Source organism: Neopelma chrysocephalum, unplaced genomic scaffold (assembly GCF_003984885.1).
Source record: "Neopelma chrysocephalum unplaced genomic scaffold, ASM398488v2 Primary Assembly neopelma1_76, whole genome shotgun sequence".
Taxonomy (NCBI): domain Eukaryota; kingdom Metazoa; phylum Chordata; class Aves; order Passeriformes; family Pipridae; genus Neopelma; species Neopelma chrysocephalum.
Genome location: NW_020897737.1, coordinates 3,645,925 through 3,667,826, shown reverse-complemented (window position 1 = coordinate 3,667,826; position 21,902 = coordinate 3,645,925). Strand labels below are relative to the sequence as shown.

General features: G+C 37.6%; 1 protein-coding gene across 3 annotated transcripts in view; it reads left to right on the top strand.

Moving 5' to 3' along the window:
- Nucleotides 1-21,902, top strand: part of RPS6KA3 (ribosomal protein S6 kinase A3) — a 77,076-nt gene that overhangs the window by 686 nt on the left and 54,488 nt on the right. For 2 of the 3 annotated variants that reach the window (XM_027689199.1, XM_027689198.1), the window contains exon 2: nucleotides 12,392-12,448. In XM_027689199.1, coding sequence (XP_027545000.1) covers nucleotides 12,392-12,448 — 57 coding nt within the window. Of the gene's footprint in view, nucleotides 1-12,391; nucleotides 12,449-21,594; nucleotides 21,694-21,902 lie in introns of those variants that run through there. The other variant, XM_027689201.1, reaches the window with a different exon arrangement.

Genomic DNA, 21,902 nt, shown 5'->3' with positions numbered 1-21,902 from the left:
CCCCCGCCGTGTGCCCGGTGCCCCCCGCCGTGTGCCCGGTGCCCCCCTACTGTGCCGCCGCTCTCCCTGCGGCGGCCGAGGGCCGTGCCCGCCCGGTGCCGCTGCCCCCTTATCTCGGCAGGATGGGGTTTGCCGGCAATTTCGCAAGCGTTTGGGAAACCGCAGGGACGTTTCGCACGGGTGAAGCTTTGTGCTGGGCGGCGTTGCCGGGAACATCCCCGAGGTGCCGCGCAGTGTGGGTTTCCCGCTGTCGGTAGCGGGGCGTTCGCGTGGTGCGCCTGCCCTTGTTAGGCAGGACGCGTGTCAGCTTTCCTAGGCTGGGATAATGAGAACGGCTGGAAATTAAGAGTCGCCTGCGTCCGAGGCCATAGAAGGCTTCAGTTATGTTAATTTTCCCCCTACTACTGTGTTGGTGTGGATCTGTGTAAACACTACACCTACACAGTCAGTCGTGCTTGCTCCGTGAGTTCCTAGTAGCCCACAATGCGTCTGCTAGTTTGCGACCAGACTCCTGTCTGGAAAGAAGAAGCTTTTTCTGACAGTGCAGCTTCTACCTGAATCGGCTCCAGCTGATACGCAGCCAGACTGCTTCAAGTGATGCTGATCTTGAACGGTGTGGACTCAGGCCAGCTCACAATAATTAGTCGCAAGGTTAGGACTTGTTCCTTAGTGAGAAGGAGAGACCAATGCAGAGTTTCTGAAGTATCGGTATTTGTCCTTTTGATGTTTGTCTTGTCATCCTTCTGTTTAAAGGGACTTATCTCTGGGGATCAGAAGAACCTGCAGTTCAGATCTGACAGGCAGATATGTCTTTCAAATTCTTGCCAGTTACTCTAGTTACTTTTAAATTCTTGCTAGTTATTCACTGATTTCTGAAGTGGTAATCTTGGATGATTGTTTTTAAATTGGGAGTAACTGCAATAGTACTGTGATGCTTGAGGGTGAGGCAGAAGGTGTTATGAGAGATCACTTAAACTAATCACTTAGAGAAAGGATCTTAACTGTTGCTTTAGTCTTCCGTGCTCACTGCATGCAGTCTGTGTAACTTCAGGAACAGTATATGTGCTGGATAAGTAGCAAAATAGAGTACATTATTTGAAATGTGTGTACGTGCATAATTATACTTTGTTACTTGTTTTAGCGTATTTGAGACATGATTTGTTTTTAAACTGCTTTCATAAAACTCTTGAAACAAGTGTATTTTACCTGTTCCTAAAAAAAAATAGTTAAACACATTGACGTGCATCTATAGTAAAGAATTTCTAGGACCACTAACAAAACATGAAACAGCAATGAGCTGACAGGTTTGCACTCTAAGGCCCTAGTCTAGAATAAACACTCAGTTCTTGAAAAGACCAGACTGCACCTGTAAAAGCTTCTCAGATGACACTGAAGAGGAAAAAGTTAGACTTTGAAAGGTTGCTTATCTGAAATGAGTCTTCAGGAAAAGAAGTTTTAATAAAAATAGATAAGTTGAAGTCAAATAAATAAACAAATGACCTAAATACATAACTTAGATTTTTGATTTGCATGAGTCGTGTTTATATGTAGCATAGCAATATCCTAATTACAGACCCTATGCTGCAAGAATGTCCTTGAGCAAAAATATTTTTTACATTCACTTGGAAACTCATTGTGATTTCAGTTATAGTTTGGTAGTAATAAGGTCTTTAGCTGTAACACTGAGTAAAGAGTTTCCCCTAACGTCTCAGATTTGCTGACACAGTTCTTGTAAGACTGTATTATCCACATAGAATTACAAATTATTGAGCTTTAAAACTCAACTCAGACACTTTCCTTGTCTTAACAACTTATGGAGTTTTTAATTGGATTAATTTTTTATTTATTTCCCAGGGCAGTCCTGTATTTATAGTGGTACCACCAAGGAGGTGATCTTCTGTGACGTGTTAGCAAATTTAGGAGGAGGACTGGAATACCTTTAAATTGCTTTACTTTGGAAGTGTAGTTAACCACAAACAGCTGCTGTAACTTAGGTGTGCAGGACAGCAGATCCATAGAACGTCATCTTTCTTAAGAAATAATGCAAACAATTTTCTTTTATGTAAAATATGGCTTTATAGTTTTCAGAGATCATTTGCAGGACATCTGTTTCTAAAGGTGTAAATAAGTCAGTGATCCACATGGCATCTCTGACAGCTTTTTCAATGTGTAAAGTTGTTACACTGTTTTTAAAATATTTTGTCTATGTAATGTGTGGTTTTGGGTTTAAAGCTTCCTGTTTTAAATCACAGCACCTTTAAAGCTGTGGAATGATACTGTCTCTTATAGACTCAGGGTCTCCTCAAGATTCATAACAAGCTTAGGGGTTTTTTTTTCATGGTGAGAATATGCCTGTTACTACAAGTCATTTGCTTTCGAGCAAATTAAGTATCGATTATTTGAGTTTGTATTTGAATGCCTGATAAGTAACCTGATCCTTTGATCTGTATGTACTGCCAGCTATGCATATTAATGTCAGCTGGAATAGAATGAATACAGTTATGGCAGCCAAATTTTGGACACCAGTATGTAGAAAGAGCTGGCCATCATAAGGAGATGACATTTGCTAGACTTTCTTGGAAGCATTTGTGACAGCTATCTTTAGGAGTTTTAATTTGGGTGCTCTAAATTGGCTGTGGAGAAAGTTCATTTTTTTTCCACTGCTCTTGACAGGATTTGTGGTCACCTGTTTAGGTGTCTAAATAGATGGTATGAATCTCCCTTCACAAATTTCCTGGTTCCTATTCTGTATCCACAGTTATTTGAACTTTGTGTGAGATGAGGCACCAGCATATAATAGCATACTGATACTTTAAAGAAACTGGTATAATTTAAATTTTGCTTTGTAATTTCATTTTGATGTCAGTGTGACATTCTCTATGTCAATATATACCTCTGACCTGGAATCTGAAATTCATCTGATGTCTTGCCACCTGTAGCCATGAGCCTGCGGCTGTGATTGTCTCTTCACATTCTGTACTAGTCTGTGTAATCAGTGCTGTACTTGTGTTCCACAGGAACAAAGGCTATATTTACATTTGGTATAGCCAACACAGGTAAATAATCCAAAGCCAAAGTGGAATCACCTAAATGAACTGCTCTCTGTGGATTTTGAAGACTATTAGTTGTCTCTCCATTATAGGCAGAATTCTCTGCAGCACTTGGCTATCACCTCTCCTACATACCTGCTGTCAGTACAGTGTATTCTGAAGTCTGTTTCTCACTGATTTATGGGATGACATTTTCTAACACGGGGTTAAAAATGGGAATTGGAAATTTAATTCTCATCTACGTAATATACACTGTATTCTACAAACTGCTGTGATAGATAACAGATGTTATATATATGTAAATACTTCTGAGAAAAATATCATCTGCATGAAAAGTGTTTAGGGATGCGTGTGGGTTTTCTTCAGCTCTTTCATATCCTTATTGGTACCATTTTACCTACTCTGTGTTTTAGTTAACACAGTCCTACTCCATGACATAGTACTGATGTCCTGTAGCCAGCTGGGTGGAGTAGGAGCAGGCAGATGCTTTGCTCTTTTGAGTTCAGTACCTTCATGCACTATGGTGTGCACTCTGCAGCTCTTGGTTTCCTTGTGGAGGCGTTGGGTTTGACTTTTGCTTGTTCTATTAGTTTTCTTATGATATCGTCAGTTCTTATCTTGTTATTGTTTTGTTTGTTGTAGCAGAGGCAATATTTCTTGCCCCGGCTGGGACATCCAACACAAAATAGATGTAAGCAGACTGAAGTTTAAAGGGTTGTCTGTTGTGTTTGAATTGATTGTGGTCTGTCACGTTAACTGGAGTTGTTTGTCATTTGAAATGCTTGACTTAGAGTCACAATGATACATAGACTGAGGTGGGCGTTTAATTATTTCTGCACATCAAAAATATTAGCTTTGTGTTGACTGATCTTGGCAGTTGGCAGATCTACCAGCTTTGAGAACTCATTCAAGAAACTGGTTTGGGGTTGTGTTTTTTCCATGATGTTTGGTTGGGGGTGGTGTTTTGGTTTTAGTTTTTTGTTTTGTTTTTCCCCAAATACAATAGCCATATTCCAATAAGGAAACTTCTAAGCAGTTTTTCAGGCAAGAATAAAATCTTGTAATTATTTTTTTCAGTCTTGGTGACTTTCAAATGGGGAATAATTTAATCAGCAAAACTGGGTAAGTCAGAATCTCTTCAGGGAATTTTTAAGTTTAGACAAACTAAAGTGGGTGATTACTACACTTGGTGTTCTAGATGCTTGCATACGTGATACTGTGCTACTTATTCTTTCCTTATTCCCTGAAATAAGATTAAATGCCTCACCCAAATAGAGAGGAGAAAAAAATCCTGTGTAACAGATGGGGAAAATGAGGCTCAACAGCTTAGTTGACCCCACCTAGCATCATTCATGGAGTCTCTTCTAGAACTGGGAGATGAACTCTGATTTCTAGGACCTACTCCAGTGATTCGACCACAAAGTTACTGAGAGCTGATTCTTATCAGTAAGAGTTACCATATGTTGTCTTTGATGCAAGGAACCCCCTGTGGAAGGCTTAATGCTCCCCTCAACTCTTTTCAGAGGAAATGTGTTACCATTTTTTTAAATTATTAATTAATACATTTATTCAGTGGAGCCATTCAATTCTATATAAATGAGTATGTATCTTATAAATACCTTATTATTGTGTAGGTGTTTTTCCTGACACAGTTTCTACAGTTCCATTAAATTAAAATAAATGTTAAAAGAAAATTCAAATCATTTAGTTTCAAGCAATTATATATTGAATCATGCTTAGGTATATCCAGAATATGTGAAGAAATGGTATTTTATTGTGATATTAAATGTCAAACAATACATAGCTTTGAAAAATAAATTCATTTTTTCCTGCAGACTCAAAAGTAGTGGTTTCAGGATGTAAGTGACCATGATGAATATTGTTTGTATTATTTCTTACATAACATATTTGCCAAAATTAGTTCCTGCTAGAACTTAGACTTATATGTGAAACAATGCTTTTAACTTAACAGGGAGTCTTTCTCCTCCGGTCTTCCTGCAGTTGACTTTTGTTATATAGAAAACTCGGAAATCCTGAATTTTAGGAAATAGTGAAGTTGTTCCATAGCTTATTCTCTCTTCTTAGCAGAATGTATTAAATTAATAAATGATAAAATAAGCATGAAAGAGTAATGCTTTAGTTGACTTCAGTATTAAATTTCAACCATTGTAATCTATTGTGCAAAGAGGTTCTGAGAAACCAACTCATGTCTGAAAACCTGTGTCTGCCACATGAGGAATTGCGGCACAACCTTGGCTGTGCCTGTCGGCTGCCCCAGCTTGCAGAGGAAGGGCCTGGCACATCCTCCCCTCTGTGTGCCCCTATCCCTTTGGCAGGAGCCCAGGACTTTCAGTGGGCCTGGGACTGCAGGAGGCAGGGAAGGTGAGAGGTGCACCTACCTTCTCGTGCAAATACAGCCTTGGTAATAGGATGTGTACACTCGGTGCTGGAGTCACTCTTGAGATAATGTGTGTGAGCAGAGAAGGAATTCTTTTATTTTTATATGTGCAGCAATAGTTGGATATATTGAAGTGAGTGATTTCTACATGTATATTTCTTCCTCTTTGGAGCAGATGAACAGAGAATAGGTGATGTGGGTTTTTTTGGTTTTGTTTTACTAAGGTTGATGAATTGACGTGGTAAGTGTAATAATTTACCACCTGTCTGCTCGTACAGGTAGGAAACTAAGTGAGACTTTCACTTCCTTGTCTTTTTTTTTTTTTCCTCTTGTCCTGAACACATGTGATTTGGAGCTGGTTTTAGGTAAGGAAGTGGTTGGCTAGGACAAAGATTTTATGATAGTAAATGTCCAGCATCTTGGGTAAGTCGTGGCACTTGTGTGACTTAAGGATGAGTTAATTCAGAGAGTTAAACTCACTGGGAGCTGCAAACTTTTTTAGTTTTCTTTTTCTGACCTGACTCGGCACAGTGCTGGACAAATGCCAGTGCCAAGGAAAGCATTGCAGTGCGGGGAAGGGAACTGCTTTTCTGTATTGTTAAACTATACTCTTGAGTCATATTAGATGATAAGAAGGTGGTAAAGTAGATAGGATTTACGAAATCACATAGTTAAAGTTGCCCAAGTATCCTGACTTAAGGAAGTTTGTACCTAAATGATCTGCATGCTAATGGCTTTTATCTGAGGTTGATTGTCTATGGAGAGGCAAGTTTCAACATCCTGTTGTTTCTTTTAATACTCAGCAAAGGAAGAAGTCAGTCACCTTAGTCAATAAAGTTCAGAATAAATTACATGGACATCATAGAACCTGAAGTAACAGTTTTATGTAAAAGAAGTACTTGCAGTAATTTGATGTTTCATAGCATCAAAGACTCATTTTTTTAGTTTTTTGATTCTTAAAAAAAAATTGTGTTTTTAATGTTTACATGTACTATTTCTAACAGTAGATGCAAAATGTATTGAATATATGCTATGAGAGAACAGCTAAAGAAGTCTAAGATGATAGCTCACTTCTGCTATTTACATCTAGTCAATTTTAATCAGGTCAGGATTTAGGTAAGTGCTTTGGATCTGTGTGGCTTCACAGCTCAGGAGTTAGGGCACAAGTCATTAATTCAGATCCTATTAAAGCCTTATATTTTATTTAAGCACTGGAATAGATTGTGAAAACTCCTGAAGATTTAAGAAGGGCTTAGACATAAACATCTTGTGAGCAACATTATAGAAATAGCTGATCATGCCTTGGTGCATAGAGTGGATGACCTCTTAAGGCTTTCTCAGTCTATTTTCAACTATCTTTTTGCGGACCTACAAATTTTTTCTCAGGGTAGCTCATTGCTGCTTAGAATAGCAAGTTTGAGCGTGTACAGTTTGAAAGGTTTGTACAGAATGTAGTTCCACACAGTGCCTTGTGTTGTGAACAGCAAGTTTGTTAAGAATGTTTCAGAGGGAATACTGGAGCTTTGAAACAAGCCAGAAGCATTGTTATAGCTTTCCTCTGTTCAAGGACCTCACGGCTCTTGAGCTTTGTTTGTCGGTTGAGAGTCCCTTGAAAACACCAGAGAGTAAGTGCTCAGATCTATATATGCCCAGTGTTTAGTGACTAAGTAGTAAATAATACTGGAAGTTTGTGTGTTTAAATCTTATAACCATGCAAGTTATTGGGTAAGTCTGGAAGTTTTGGTAGCTGAAAACTAGGAGTTACCTGAGAGTAACTTCATCGCCTGTGTTATTCATTGATTGGCATGTTGAAACTTCTAGTAACAATTTTTACACGGTCTGATTGGGACGTCTTGGGTTTTTTTCTTATTTGTGCGCTCAAAGTGTTATCCTGCACTAACAGGCAGTTATAATTCTTGATGTATCCAATTGTTAAACCTGAGAATATAACACTTTTAAAATTATGTCTTAATTTGGTTTTATGGCTCTGCTAAAGGGCGCCAATTACAAGGAAAAGTAAATAGTTACATAGTATATTGAACTCTGTTACTAGTATAAGGACTGGTTACTAATTCATATGCTCAAGCCCAATATATGTAATTAGGTAATGTTGAGTTTAATAGCTGACAAATTATTCTAAAAGCCAAAACTGGTATCATTTTCATAAGGGGTTTTAAAATAGCTGACAAATATAGTTGGGTAAAAAAGTTAAAATATTTGGCAGAAAGAATACTTAAACATCCCATAATAGTCTAGCAATAGTCTAAATGCAAAGGAGAGACATTTTTGGGGTGGAAAAAGATACTTGGTGGTGTCTAATATCAAAGAAATCATGTTTGGGGACAAACATGTCCTTCAAAAAAAAATTGCTTTTAGACTGCAGAAAAGAACATAAAGTTTAGCAAGGTAAGTCCAAATTAGTGGAACTTTGATTTGCAAACAGAATGTAAGAATGGAGATACTAAACTGAATCTAAAAACTTCAAGTGGATACTGTCTATAATATTATTAATGAAAATAATGATAAAATAGGAAAAGTTAGCACTATGGGAAATATAATTATTTGCCCACTTAATATTTCAATTAATATGGTTTAGATACCTGTAAAAAAAACTGTGTAATTGGAGTGATGGGTGCCTGATATTATTATTATTAAATAGAGATATCCCGTCCCAGATTGATAAGTTCAAACTGTATTTGTGATTCTAGATGGTGCATTTTATATGCAAAATTACTCATGTGGGTTCAGTACTAATTCGAAGGATAGGTGGGAAAAGCATTAGGTTTATTGTGCAGGTGCCCAAGATAGTATAGTTTTGCAGGACTTTTGAGATGAATTGCATCTCTTGCAGTAAATGTTGTAATTTATTTTTTTTTTAATTATGTATCCAAGTGACATTAAGACTTGCAGATCAATATATAGCTGTAATGTGTAAAGTGCAGGATATTCACTGCTTCACAGGATGTGGTGAATTGATTGTGGGTGGGATGTGGGCTACATTTTTTGATGTACTTCTTTCTTAAGAAGGATTTGGTACAATTGTATTTTCTGAGTACCAATACCTTAACATATGCCCCTACTTCCTACCTCATGGTCCCTGCAGTGCAGGTTTTTATGGGCACACATTACCGGTCAAGAAATGAAACTATATGAATCTCAAAAAGCTTTCTTTAAAATGTCTTTCTGCCGGGAAAATTGAGTACTTGATTATATCCTAAGAGTTCCATGGGTTTAAACCTGTAATTTTTGTTTGCTAGAAATATTGATGGTTGACTTTCACATCAGAGGTTCTCTCAATTCATATGGGGGATATTCACGTACCAGCTGCCTGATGCAGATTCCCTGATGTTTGTCTTCTTTATGCCTGGTTAGGGAACCTGTAGGATCTGTTTGTGCTCCTGTCCACATGCATTCAGGAAAACTGTTGGAACCTGACTGTGTTTTAAGTATTGATTTCTACTAATTTAGTGAGATATAGCAACAGGTTTAAAAGCTTTGAGGAGCCAAATTTGTAGCTAACTTAACATGAAAAATGTTTCTGGAAAACAGAATAGGAAGTGGAATTGGAGTGGATTGGAAGAGCATTTTGTAGGTTGCCTTTCTAAGGGATGTGCATCCTCCTTTCATTGGCATAAATTCATTTTCTGTGGACTTTTTCTGTTATTTTTCTTATACTTGTGCTGTCATCTGAAGTAGGTTTTACTTTTGGAACCAAGGTACTGGAAATAGCCAGATCTTTGATCCATTCTTGCACTTGGAGGAGTGCAGCTGAAAAGTAATCAGGATCTAGAGTCTCTGTCTTTTGAATTAGACTAATCTGAGAATGTGAAAGATATATTCAGCCCTCTCTTATTCTGCATTCATCAGACTGTTATATCTGCTCTCAATCTGTTATGTCATCGAGACATGCCCTTGGTTGTAGTTAAATACTAGAGGGAGTCTACGCCCAGCAAAACGAAATGTGTTTCATTTGCTCACTTCTTAAGCATGTTGCTGACCTCCTCACTCCACAGTGGTTTAAATATCTCTGATAGGAACCTTTTGGCTTTGCATTTTAACTCATAAGAAAAACAGTATGCTTTGTAGACTTTCTGAATACACAGCTGCTTTCCATTTAATAGTATCATGTACTGGCAAACCATAAATCATATATACATATATACATATTCTTCTTTACATGGCTCCGACTGCTCTGAGAAAAACTGGTTCTACCATCCAGTGATTCCTTTAGCATAATCATTGCTTGGGTAGACCTATTTAAAAAGATCTTGCTAATCCAGTGATCTGGCTCAGACATGATTGCATGGCACACATGCTGATTTCTTGAGTTTGTTCCTAGTTCCAATGAGTGTGTTTCGAATGCATTGCTTGAATTCAACTGAAAAGTTACTGAAAGCAGTGCAGGATTAAACAGGAAATGAGATTGTGCAAAACCGTTTATTTTGCAGAAGTTTGCTGTGGTTTTTCTGGTTGACTGTTGAAAAAGTCAGTGAGGTTGAAGATTAGAGCCTTTTTAAAAACAGAGGTTGATCTCGCCTTTTTGTCTTTGAAGGGGTTGTCTCAAGTTTCTGATATGGGTTTCACTTTCAACTAGTTTCAGTTCTCTTAAAATAGTAAACGTGAAAGCTTAGAGCTTACTGTGTGGTAAATTCTTACTTAACCTGCAGTTATTGTATGTTATTATTCAGCAGAATGATTGTTGTAGCAGGAATCACTATTTCTGAAAATTTGCCTGTGCAGTCAGTTTAGAACATGTGGTTTTGATACACAAATTGCCCTATTTTAGGCCCCAGAGTTTAGCCATCCTTAGTTGTTAGGACATTATGGACTCCTCCTTTCCAGCTGAAATCAATTGTCTTATTTGTTCTACTGGTTTTCTTCTCAGTTTTTTTTTCTGATTGACAAGATACTTGGGAAGCTTTTTTGTAACATGAACAGACTATGGAGATGTGTAGCAAAAATACAAATGATAATTTAAATATATGACATAGATTTGAGAAGAGGGAAAGTATGTGACTTGTGGCCTTGATGATAATGATAAATGTACGGACAATATGCTTCCCTGTAAAAAAAATTATTTAAACTCATTTCTGTTACGTAGCTACTGGTACTTTTCTGATCGTCTATTTGATAATTTCAACTTTTTATGTATCTTAAGGAAAGATAGTACAGTATTCCCTGTCTGTACATAAGTAAAAGATACTATAGCAAGGCGAATGTGAGCTTTTTGGAGCATCATCTTATGAAATGACCCTGAGCTGTACAACTAGAAGGTTGTACTGAATGCCCTTAACTGAGGCAACTTTTAAAGCTTATATTCATTGCTGTAGTAACCTGTGAAACTGGTTTCTTGTCCTCTATCATGGAAGGATGACTTCTAGAGTAGACTGGAGTCATGCTAGAAGTCTCTATTATCTTCTGGAAGCCGGGAAAGATTAGAAAATAGCACTGCTACCACGTGTCAGATCTCTGCACTGGAAAGACAGTCAGAAGACCAACCATCTTCCTCTCTCCAGCCCCTAAACAAAACAAACAAAAAAACAACAGCAAAAAAATCTGAAGAAACACCACCCTAAAGACCCCTCAATGCATCTGTGTCGTATTTGAGAAATCCTTCATTCTTTAAATTAAGCTTTATCCAGCTGCATCTTCTAGCAAAAAAAAATGCTCAGGAGAAAACCTGTTAGAGAGCAGGTAATCCTCTTATGGCACACCCAGTGTGCTTGCAATATCTGAAAATTAGAATTTATAAGTGGTTAGTATTTAATCTGTCACCTATAAAAGACTCTCCTCCAGCCATACGCGAGCTAGAAGACTATATTAATCAGAAGTTATTACAGAAGAATGCTAGGAAGATTCCGAACAAGAAGTCTGAAAAACTTAGCAGTGGGAAGAAAGGTGTAGAATGAAGCTAAGATCTCTGAATTTCTGAGCAGCTTTTATTAACTTTCTAATATCTAGAAAATATCTATCTATACATGTATGTAACTCTTAAGTGAATTAAGTTTTGAAAAAATAGATTAATTAGACTTTGTGTTCTCTAATATACAAATAAAGTTAAATTCTGCCTCCAGTGTTAATGGAAAAGGTAACCATTTGTAACAGTTTTTCATTTGTTTCTACAATCATACTGAATTGCTGTTAAACTTTTGGAGTAAGCTAAGACTTAATGTCCCAGGTGATACCCCATACCATAACTTATGAAATAGTCCCTTTTGCTTACAGCTTGCTAATACTCATGTTTGTTGTGTGAGCAAAGTCATTCGAAGTCTTTCAGGGAAAAATACCTCTGAGAGATTCTCCGAGTATAGTATCACTGTCAAGAAAAGAAAGCACTTGTTGACCCACAAGGTATTTAAGACTTTTTAAAACTTTATGGCTAAATTTCAAATTCAAAAACCTATTTCTGTATGCCTTGTTAGAATGGTCCTTAGGAAAGTACAGAAAATAGTAAATGCTGGCTAAATAAAACTAGCATTGCATTTTTTGTTTTTCTAAGGCTATACTATAGTTATAAATTTTCTTGAAGGTAAAGACTGACTTGCTAAGGTCTCGCTCTTAGAAAGAACCTGTTTATCTATTTTTTGTTGTGGCTTTTTACTGTTCAGTCTTCATCAGATTTAACTGGTTTGCAGAAGTTGTAGTAATGGAAAGTAATGTCCAACTCTGTAGTAGCGAGGCTTCAAATGCTAGGTTGTTTTATATATTTCTTACTGTGACTTCATCCAGTTTGATTATTCATAAGGATAAAGGCAAGAGTGGTATTGTATGCCAGCAATGTGCAGGTTTTCATGTTTACTTTCAATTACCTGTTTTTAGACAATATTAAGAAGAAAGTGCTTGATCCTGTACAGCAGCATGCTATGATAGCACATCTGCAATATATTTATTTCTGTACTTGTATTCAGCATTCTTGTAACTTGCTGTGTCTTGTTGTTTACAGAATGGACAGCAAATTGTGGATGAACCTATGGGAGAAGATGATATCAACCCACAAACTGTGAGTAAAACGTGCTTGTAATAAAGATAGGTAGTGCACTATTGGGTCACACTGACATCACTTAATTTACAGGCAGTTTACCACTAATGTTTTGTTGTTTAGGTTTACTGGACATGGAGTGCAATCTAGGATCCTAATATTTTTGAGAGAGGTTCTTTCTCCATGACTCTTGTCTGGTTTGGTATCCTACTGTTTGTTCTAAAAGCTCATACCTCATATTTCTTTCTGCCTTCATCTTGCAATAGTCTTGCAGAGGAAAGTCAAGGGTGAGGAAGAACTGTGAAAGTGTAGTTTCCATTGCATTTGTTACTGAGAGGCATTACTTGAAAGAATTCTTAACCTAGGCTTCTTGAAAATAGAGACTGCTACTAAAGAGAAGATCAATGAACCTTCCTGACTGTGATAATTTTTTAAAGTGCATTATCTCCTTGTCAAACTGGCAGTTTACAAAATTTCATAATGTGAAGATCCCACTGAGTTCAGTTTTTTTGTTGTGATGACTGTGACTTTTGTCAAACATGAAGTTTGCCTGTAGTTTTGTGTTAGAGAGTACTAGCTGACTTAAATCTGGTGATAAATGGCCTCACCAATAAAACACCGTTTTTGGAGCTCCATATTTGGTTGGAGTTCAGGGTTTGTATGCTGGTATTGCATCTTGGTTCCTCCTCATAGCACCAAGGCACTGCTGTCTTTAACAAAAGGTGAAGAAACAAGGCAAGTGCTGACATGACTCTGAAGTAGTGCAGTGTTAAAGAGTAAGAAAGGAACAGTATTTGTGTGTTTAGAAGGCAACACTAGGAGAAGATCATTTGTTCTAATATAGTATAGACTGCAGCCCTGGAAAAGACAATGGTGAGGCAGGCTGTGCACCTGCAGCCCACTGAAGGATTACAGTGGAGAAGATATCCACCCTGCAGGCTGTGTAGGACTCCACACTGGAACAGGGGGATGTGCCCTGAAGGAAGCTGCAGCCTGTGGAGAGCCCGCTCTGGAGTAGGCTCCTGGCAGGAGCTGCAGCCTATGGAGAGGAGCAGGTTTTCTGGCAGGAAGTGCAGCCTGTGGGGGACTCATGCTGGAGCAGTCCATTCCTGAAGATCTGGACTCCATGGAAAAGCTCCATGGTGGAGCAGTGCTTGAACAACTGTAGGTCATCAGAAGGACCTGTGCTGGAGCAGGGGAAAACTGAGTAAGAAGCAGTGCAGTGTTACAAACTGACAGCAATTCCCATTCCACCTGTGCTAGAGGCAGAAGGAGCAAAGTTCAGCCTGAAAAGAAGGTGGAAAGGTGTTTTCAGCTTTTTCTTTGTTTCTCACTATCCTACTCTAATTAGCAATGAATTAAATAAATTTTACTGAAGTTGGGACTGTTTTGCCCATGATAGTGATTGGTGAGTGATATCCCTGTTCTTATCTCGATTCATGAGCTTTTCTTCATCTTATTTTTTCCACATGTCTTGTTGAGGAGGGGAAGTGAGAGAGTGGCTAGCTGGGTGTCTGGCAGCCAGCCAAGGTTAACTCTTTACAGCTATGAAACTTCTCTCTCAGTATTTGATAACTGCAGTATTACTGACAAGTGTTTTCTTGTATTGCCTTCAGACATTTCCAAACTGCTAATTCTTTTGGTGAGCAACTGATTTTAACACAGTATGACCAGCACAAAATTAAAACATTTCTGTAATACTCCTTCTGGCATGCTTGAGCTACTTGGTTAAGATTGTTTTAGCTTTTTAATGCCTCAGACCAGTATTTTAAGAACATATTTCGTGTTTATTTCTAGGCTGTGCTGAGTAAAAGATTGCCAATAATGGTGTAAAATAATCTAGCGTCTTTTAAACAAGAAGTTACTCCAGCTGCTCAGTCACCTATAGCTGGAAGCTAACCTGTGCTGTCAGTCAGCTGATAAAATACTATTTCAGCTGGGCTGTGATATTCTGTGAGTGCTTTGTATCTGTTCTGGTGCAAGATAAAAGCTTAATTTTAAAATACCACTGAAGCTCATTAAAGTTCTTCTGTTTAACTTTGCACTGAAATGAACTTAGAGCACTTACAAGGTTGCTGACAATTTATGAAATTTCTCAGCTGTAAATGAGGGCAGTAGAATGGACAGGCCTAGGGTGTATTAGCGTATCAGGTAAGAGGACAAAATATTTTGGTAGATGTGTAAAGGATGCAAGCTCAGGATAGAGAGTTGCTATAGTCCTGTGGAGATAGAAGAGGTGAAAACTTGAAATCTGCATCTTTTTGCTGTGCAAACCAGATAAGAAATTTAAATATTAAAGCCTAACACAGTTCTAACTACATAGGTACACTCTCTAGTATTCTGTGTATCAGAAGATAAATTTTGTTTCATTACAATCCTGTTCTTTTGGTCAAAAGTGGAGTTAATTCACATGAGAGCCTGAGTTTGCATAGGTTTGATTCAAATTTGGTGGTTTGTTTTAAGAAAACTAGGAGCTGTAACAATATCTGTTTCTGAGGAATCCAAGGTACTGTATGATTCAAAGTCCTTCTCTTAGAAGGGGTTTCATTCAGTAATCTGGTTTTATTACAGCAAGTATATTGGTTATATCTGACTTTATAGCTTGTCAACATTTTTTATCTAATATATCTCATAAATGATCTGTAACCAGCAGGAAATAAATGTAAGAACAGCTGGCTGAAGCTTGAGCTATTGTGAAAGCTTAAGTGAACATTACTGAAAGAGAGGAAGCTATTTAAAGCCTTCTATTTGCTACCTTTCTCACTCTTGTGCTGCCTGCCATTGCTTTCTGTATCTCTGTGTCCATAGAGATTGAGTAAATTAACTGAGCAAATCAATTGTTTTGAGCTGTTACAGTCATGCTACGTGCTTTATTACTAGTTAAAGCTAACCAGAAACTGCAGCTAGTCCAGCAAGTAGCTTCTTATTTCGTATGTATGTGAAGAGCATATCGTGTGTGTGCTGTTCTTTGTTATGTTCTTTATCTGGATTCAATTTAACTGACAGGACACTTGGTACAACCTGTGTATTACCCTTGCACTCTATTAGCTTAAGCATAATTATCAAGCATATGAAAAATATTAGGTTCCAAGAATTTGTGAAAAGTTTTTTTTCAACAAGGCTTTGTCAGTTGCAGAAAAGCTCAGGTGTATTTGTTTTTGGTAACCTGCAGGGACTAAAGATTACTTTTTACAGTACAGGCAGGAGTAGAACCTATTCAGGCTCAAACTTGCAATGAACCTCTCTTCAATGGAGGTAGTAGGGTAATATTATTACACTTAACTTGTTGTATGCTTTGGTAAAACTTTAAACAAAACCCCACTTTTAAATAAGCAGAATTATAGCATATGTAGAATTAACTAGAACTAAATCATAATGCAGCATATTAAAATATTCTGATCTATGTGATTAAAAAACTAAGTCTCAGTAGCTGTCATCTTCTTACTAAAAATATATAACTAAGGTAACAGTGACTCTAATCAGTGGGTAGTCAAAAGGTAGTGTAAGAAAGGCTTGCCAAGAAAAGTCAGTAGTTAAAAAGGTCTTTTTCATTTATTGTTCTATAGTAGAATTTAAATAAAACATCTATTTGCAGTCAGGAGAGATGAAAATTTAAACCTTTGTCTTGCCAATCAGTATTTTAATAGAAGAGTTTATAAGGTAAGTGTGATCTCAGAAAAGGCTTCAAGATACATTGGAAGAATAATCTGAAGCATGTGACAATATAGTTTCTTTGTTGAAGTACTGAATTTGATCAGTCAATTATATGTAGTAATAATGTTGAGGTTCTGTATTTTATGTGCACAAATACTGTACAATTTACTGTGAATCTATAAAACACTGGTCAGTGGGGGGGAGAGGAGGGATGTTGAAATAAGAGGAGGGAGATTGTTCACCGATTACACCCGTGGGCAAAACAGGCCCCATCACTCAAGCAGTAATATCGAACCAGAGTAATCTGGGGTAATCTCATTTATTGTATCACCATCCATTAAAATAATGAAAGATAAAGATGTTATAATGAAGTAATTTAGGAAAAAAGCATAAGCAAATTGACAAATTTTTAAACTTGAAAACATTTGACAGAGGCTTTAACTGATGTTTAGTTTCACCTCAGATTTTAGTATTACAGCATTGTACTAGTAAGAACTCTTAGTTTCAAAAACTTTGTTTGCATTTTGGCAAGTTGAAGCACTGCTTCAGGACTGCTCTAAACTTCTGTTGGATATTGCTGTTTGGATGCTCAGTAGCAATTTCCAGTTTCAAGAATAGTCATGTGTGTTAACAATGACTGTATTTCTGATGATCGTTTTTGATCATCGTTACTCTTGCTGGTAGAACCTTTACATTTCAATTTTCCATGTGTGTTTTGTCAATTTTTTGATGTAAATTCTTGGCTCCGTGGTAGAGGCCCTAAGACATAGCTAGAATTTCTTAAACACTAGGGAAATGTTTGGATTCACAAATGTTCATAGCCCACTAAGTTCTGGATGTCTCATTTTTACAGACTGATACTTAATTTTAGCTGAAACAGCTGCTTGTGTAGCTTATCAGTAGTAAAACAGTGACAGATTAATATTTTTGCAGTTTTACTGAAAGATGATTTATACAGTCGAGTTACCCTTTCATATTGATTACCCATTCTTGAATGTGTAATTATTGCCTGTTTAATGGAAATCAGACCAAGGAAGCTTTTGTTACAGCATAGTAATGCAATTGTTTGAAACAAGAATATTACATAACTCAGTATAGCATCATGTTCCCTGTTATGAAGTAAATTGTAATTTCTATTGAAGCCAGCTGATAACCTGGCCATCTAATGAGAGTGTCCACTGTGTAATGGAGTGAAGGAAACAGTCTGGCTTACAAATACTAAGCTTGGACTTCAAGGTGTTCCATAATTCTTACATTCCTTTTAGTGTATTTTACTAAATATACTTAAATATATGTGCATGACTATTTAATTCTATTTTACAATCAAATAGGGACCCCTGGTGGCCTAGTGGTTAGCATGCGGGACTCTCACCGCTGCGACCACGGGTTCGATTCCCAGTCCCTCCCGGGCAGATGGAACCCGTTAGCCCTGTGTGGCCATCCATCTATGAGAAGGACACTCTAAACAAACCTACGTCCTGAGGACCTCACTGCCATTGTCCAAGCTTGCTTGGCCCCGGCAGATGAACCTTAGGATTAAAGGGTGGGCTCAGTTCAGCGCAGGCTGTGTCTCACCTAAAAAATCCATTGCGCAGGCTGGAAAGGTAAAAGACCTTTCCCCAAATCTTCGTTCGCGAAGATGGGCCATTATTATTATTATTATTATACAATCAAATAACTTGATTCTTGAACAAATAAGTTTCCCCAGCAAACCATTTGTAAAACTTAAGTCCAGTTATTCCCTTCTCAATGCCCAGATTTTGCTCTGTAAAAGGCAGAATGCCTTTTTTTCTCTAATATAACGAAATTGGAAGTTCATTATCTTCCCAAGCACTGTACTCTGCTGCAACTTGGATGAATTTTGTTAGCAGCTTAATGACATGCTTGCATCTTACCTCTAAGAATGGACTCAGAGGTCCTTGTGCAAGAAGTTACAGCATCTTTGTAAACAATGCAGGGCATTAGGTCTGAGATGTTAACTCTTAGATATCAAACCCATATAAAGACGGCAAGCCCTGGCATACTTTTTTCCCCCAAGATGTCATCAGATGTTGAGGAAAAGTTACAGCAAAACTTTCGTTGATGTGTTCTTATGGATTTTCTGAGTGGCTTATTTTGCAGTCATTGTCTTAGGTGCAGGGTTCTTTCTGGAACTTGCTCAGAAAACTGAATAATTTGAGCGTAAGCAACGTTCAAAGTCAAGCTGCTTACTTGTTACATGGAGAGAAAACAGATGGTAGCCCTGCAAAGCCTGTAAACTAACAGATGGAAGCTGCCACACCCCCTGATTAATAGAATATTGCTGCTTTGGCTATACAAACATTTATTATGAAGAAAAGTATATTATTCAGCTTCTGAAAACTCAAAAAATTAGCTCTCTCTTCCTCCACTGTTGACCTTCATGAAACAAGGGCTTTTCATTCCTTATGTGTGCTCCTTTTTTGTTTTTTTCCAGATAATTGAAAGCAATCTGTACTACAGAGCCTTGCTTGTCTAACAGCATAAAGACTTACTTTGCATTATTACACTTCTCAAACTGAGGGTGTAGGAAATTATCAGTCTGCCTAATGGACTCGACCTAGATTAAATGTTTCGACATTTTCTGGTTATGTGTAGAAGTGAGCATCACGTCATTGTGTGCACATTTTATTCAATAAAACCCATATATTCCCACGTGTTCTATGCTGCTTTGAGAGTTCCTCCAGCATGTTTCAGTTCTCTTGCTCTCTGTAGTCTCTGTGAGCCCCTTTCTCTTGAATGTAGATGGCAAGTCTGATGATACTTTGTCTTAATTTTTGTAAATTCAGAGCAAATTTAGATGAGGAGGGGAAGATGAGAGATGAACTCACTTTATATTTCTGTAGTGGAGGAGAAGGAAATGCATTGTGCTAGTGGAGTTCTGCAGTTCACAGAACTGTCACTGACAGGCGTAGCAAATTCCTTTTGTTTTGGAGACAGTTGTTTCGTGATAAACATATATCATACAAATCCTTATCAAAGACTTCAAGGTAAAGGGAGCAACTTGCTGGAGCAATTTGTCCTTGTTATCACAGACTTCCCTGTTGGGGACTGCTGCCCTCTAACCTGTCTCCTTCTTATGCGAAAGAATATTTAAAAGGGCAAACTCTCTTCTGAGAGGTTCTCAAAATGAGTTGTGTAGCATATATCTTAATGTTTCTGGTTGGCTGGTAGTGCTCTTTGGGAACCGTGCAGGCTGTATTCTCCCAGAACACAAGAAATTTCTTCCACCTGCCGCAGACCCATGTCAGTTATAGGAGAGCTATTGTTGTGAGGTAACCCCGCTGACCCCTGAGCACTGCGCTTTGTGCTGCACTGGGAGGTCACATAAAAGGTTTGGGAGAGCAGTGGTTCAGTAATTGTACAAATGTTGCGGTTGAAATGCCTGATTCCTGTCACCCTTCGCAGATACAGCGTGTCTGCAGCAGAATACACTCATACCCTTACAGCAGAAAGATAAGAAAATGGTTGTTTACCTACAGTATCTTTTCATCTTTAAGGAACATTGTAGTTAGAGTAGCTCTTACCACTTACTCTCCATTTCTGCTTTTAGCTGTCCTTGCTACCACAGAGTTTAGTGATTTGAAGATTCCTGTTCACTCTGGTTTTAGTGTATCTGTTCTTAGACAAGGTAGGGCAGAGAGTTTGAATGGTCTTCCATTTATTTATGTAAATTTATTTTACATCTTCAAAGTGTAAACAACTATATTGCTGTTAAACTGCAATTCTTGAGATATTTCAGTTTGGAATGGGGAAGTAGCTGGAAGTTTAAAACAACTGAAGAGAGGAAAGCTTCAGGTAATTTTTTGTACTATTTATGAAATAATTGAAATCCTCGCGTTGCAGGAAGCTCCTTCTGCTTGAGAAGCTCTGTTTATCCCAATACAAATATTAAATAATTTTTCATTCTGTGTTAGTGCCATTGTAGTAGAGACTGCTTCTTCCAAAAAGGCTGTAACACAGTGGACTGTAAAAAGTACGTTGTCAGTGGGGACTTTTGAGCCCTCACTTGAGTCACAAAGTCCTCCTTTGTGCAGTAGCAGTTCCTGAATGCCTGTGTAATCTGTAATAATAATTGTGTATATTCAGTACACAGCATTTAAAAGATTGTCCCTGCAGATGGGACATAAAAAAAGACCCAGAGGAGTACAAGAGAACATAAAAAGGGAACAATTTTGCTTGTGGGATCCTGATAAAGCCAGGGTCTCTATTTCATCGCTCCAGGTTTAAAGGAAAAGATAGAAACCAATAGTGTAGAAAGCCAGGATGTGGTATAGAGATAGAAGCAATGTGTTGTGTCACTTAAATATTTAAGTTACTGGCTTTGTCTTCTGAAGAGGAATTGAAATATAACAAAAAATGCAGTAATCCAGGTATTTGTTAGAACCCAATCAAGGGAAGCAGTTTGGAGTGTGGGTTTGTTTTAATGTCTTGTGCGAGCAGGAGTACAGTATTTTACTGTATGTTTCCATTGGTACAGTCACTACATGGAGTCACCTGGATCTGTTTATAGCTGTGTATGTGTATATGCCTTTGACTAAAGGTTGTTACTTGCCTTTGTTTATTACTTGAAAAAGTCTCCACTAATGGAGCATGTACTGTGCAATTCAGTGGTTTTAATAAATATAAAAAAAGAGGAAGATATTGTCAATATTCAGAAAAATAACTTCCATACTAAATATAGAGAGAGATCAAATTAAAAATTTCATCTCTAGCTGTTTGAAGTAATTAGATTGAATTCTAATTCTTAAAAGCATTTGAAATGTTTTTTAAAAACGTTGAAAGAAAACCTAGGTATCTTTTATTACTCTAACAAATTTTTCACTCTCTACACAGCACTATAATATTGGTACGTAAGTCAGACATTTGAGATGGGCAATCCAGTTCAAATATTTTTGTAGTCTGCCTTGGCCTATAACATCTGTGTAGCATTTTCCATGTGCAGGATTTCAAAGGGCTAGGCACAAGGTCATTTTGGTCCTCTAACTAAACTCTAGTAAATAAAAACAGTCTTTAAGCATTCTCTGCATTGAAGTCTAAAATGTAGTGATAGATATTAAAATATTTTGTAAAGTTAAAAATCATAAAAACACAATTATCACAGATAGGACTTAAAATACTTGTTCTTCTGCTTAACTAGTGAAATGTTGCACAGTAGTGTGATGTCTGAAATAGATGTTGATCTCTTTTGGTTTTTTCTGGGAACCAGAAATCAGTAACATCTGCAACTGCATGTTGCTATCAAGCAATCTGCTTAACTTTCCTGTCCTGATCTCTACAAGCATCAGGAACATGAGTACCACTGCTGCCCAGTTTTTCTTTACCACATGTGTGTGCATGTGGAATCAACAGCTTTTCTTTTTTTTTTTTGACCTTTTTTTTGCCCCTTCTCTCTCTTCCCAACCCCCCCCCTCCCCCGACTGTGTCTGACTTGCCTGACAGGAAATTTTCTAATTGCCGGAACAGCTGGTCACAGCAAAAACACCAGGGTTGGTCTTCCCTGCTAGACTTGTGATCGCTCAGTCAGAAAATCTAAACATCATGGTTTCTTAGTCATGTTTAAGTTTCTGGCTCTACGTGGTCGTTCTATTCGGGTGAGCTTAGTTTCTTATTTAAGAGAATGAGGGGAAAAAGGGAAAGTTTTACTTTAATTAAACTTCTAATTTGGGAGCAATTTTAGTCTTTTCCTACTTAGGGATCGGTGTTGTTTGGATACAAAGCCTTTTGTATTTTCTTTAAAACAAAAAAATGTCTGTGATCTGCTCATATTTTGTGGAAGTTTGTAAGGTACCTGCTGATAATT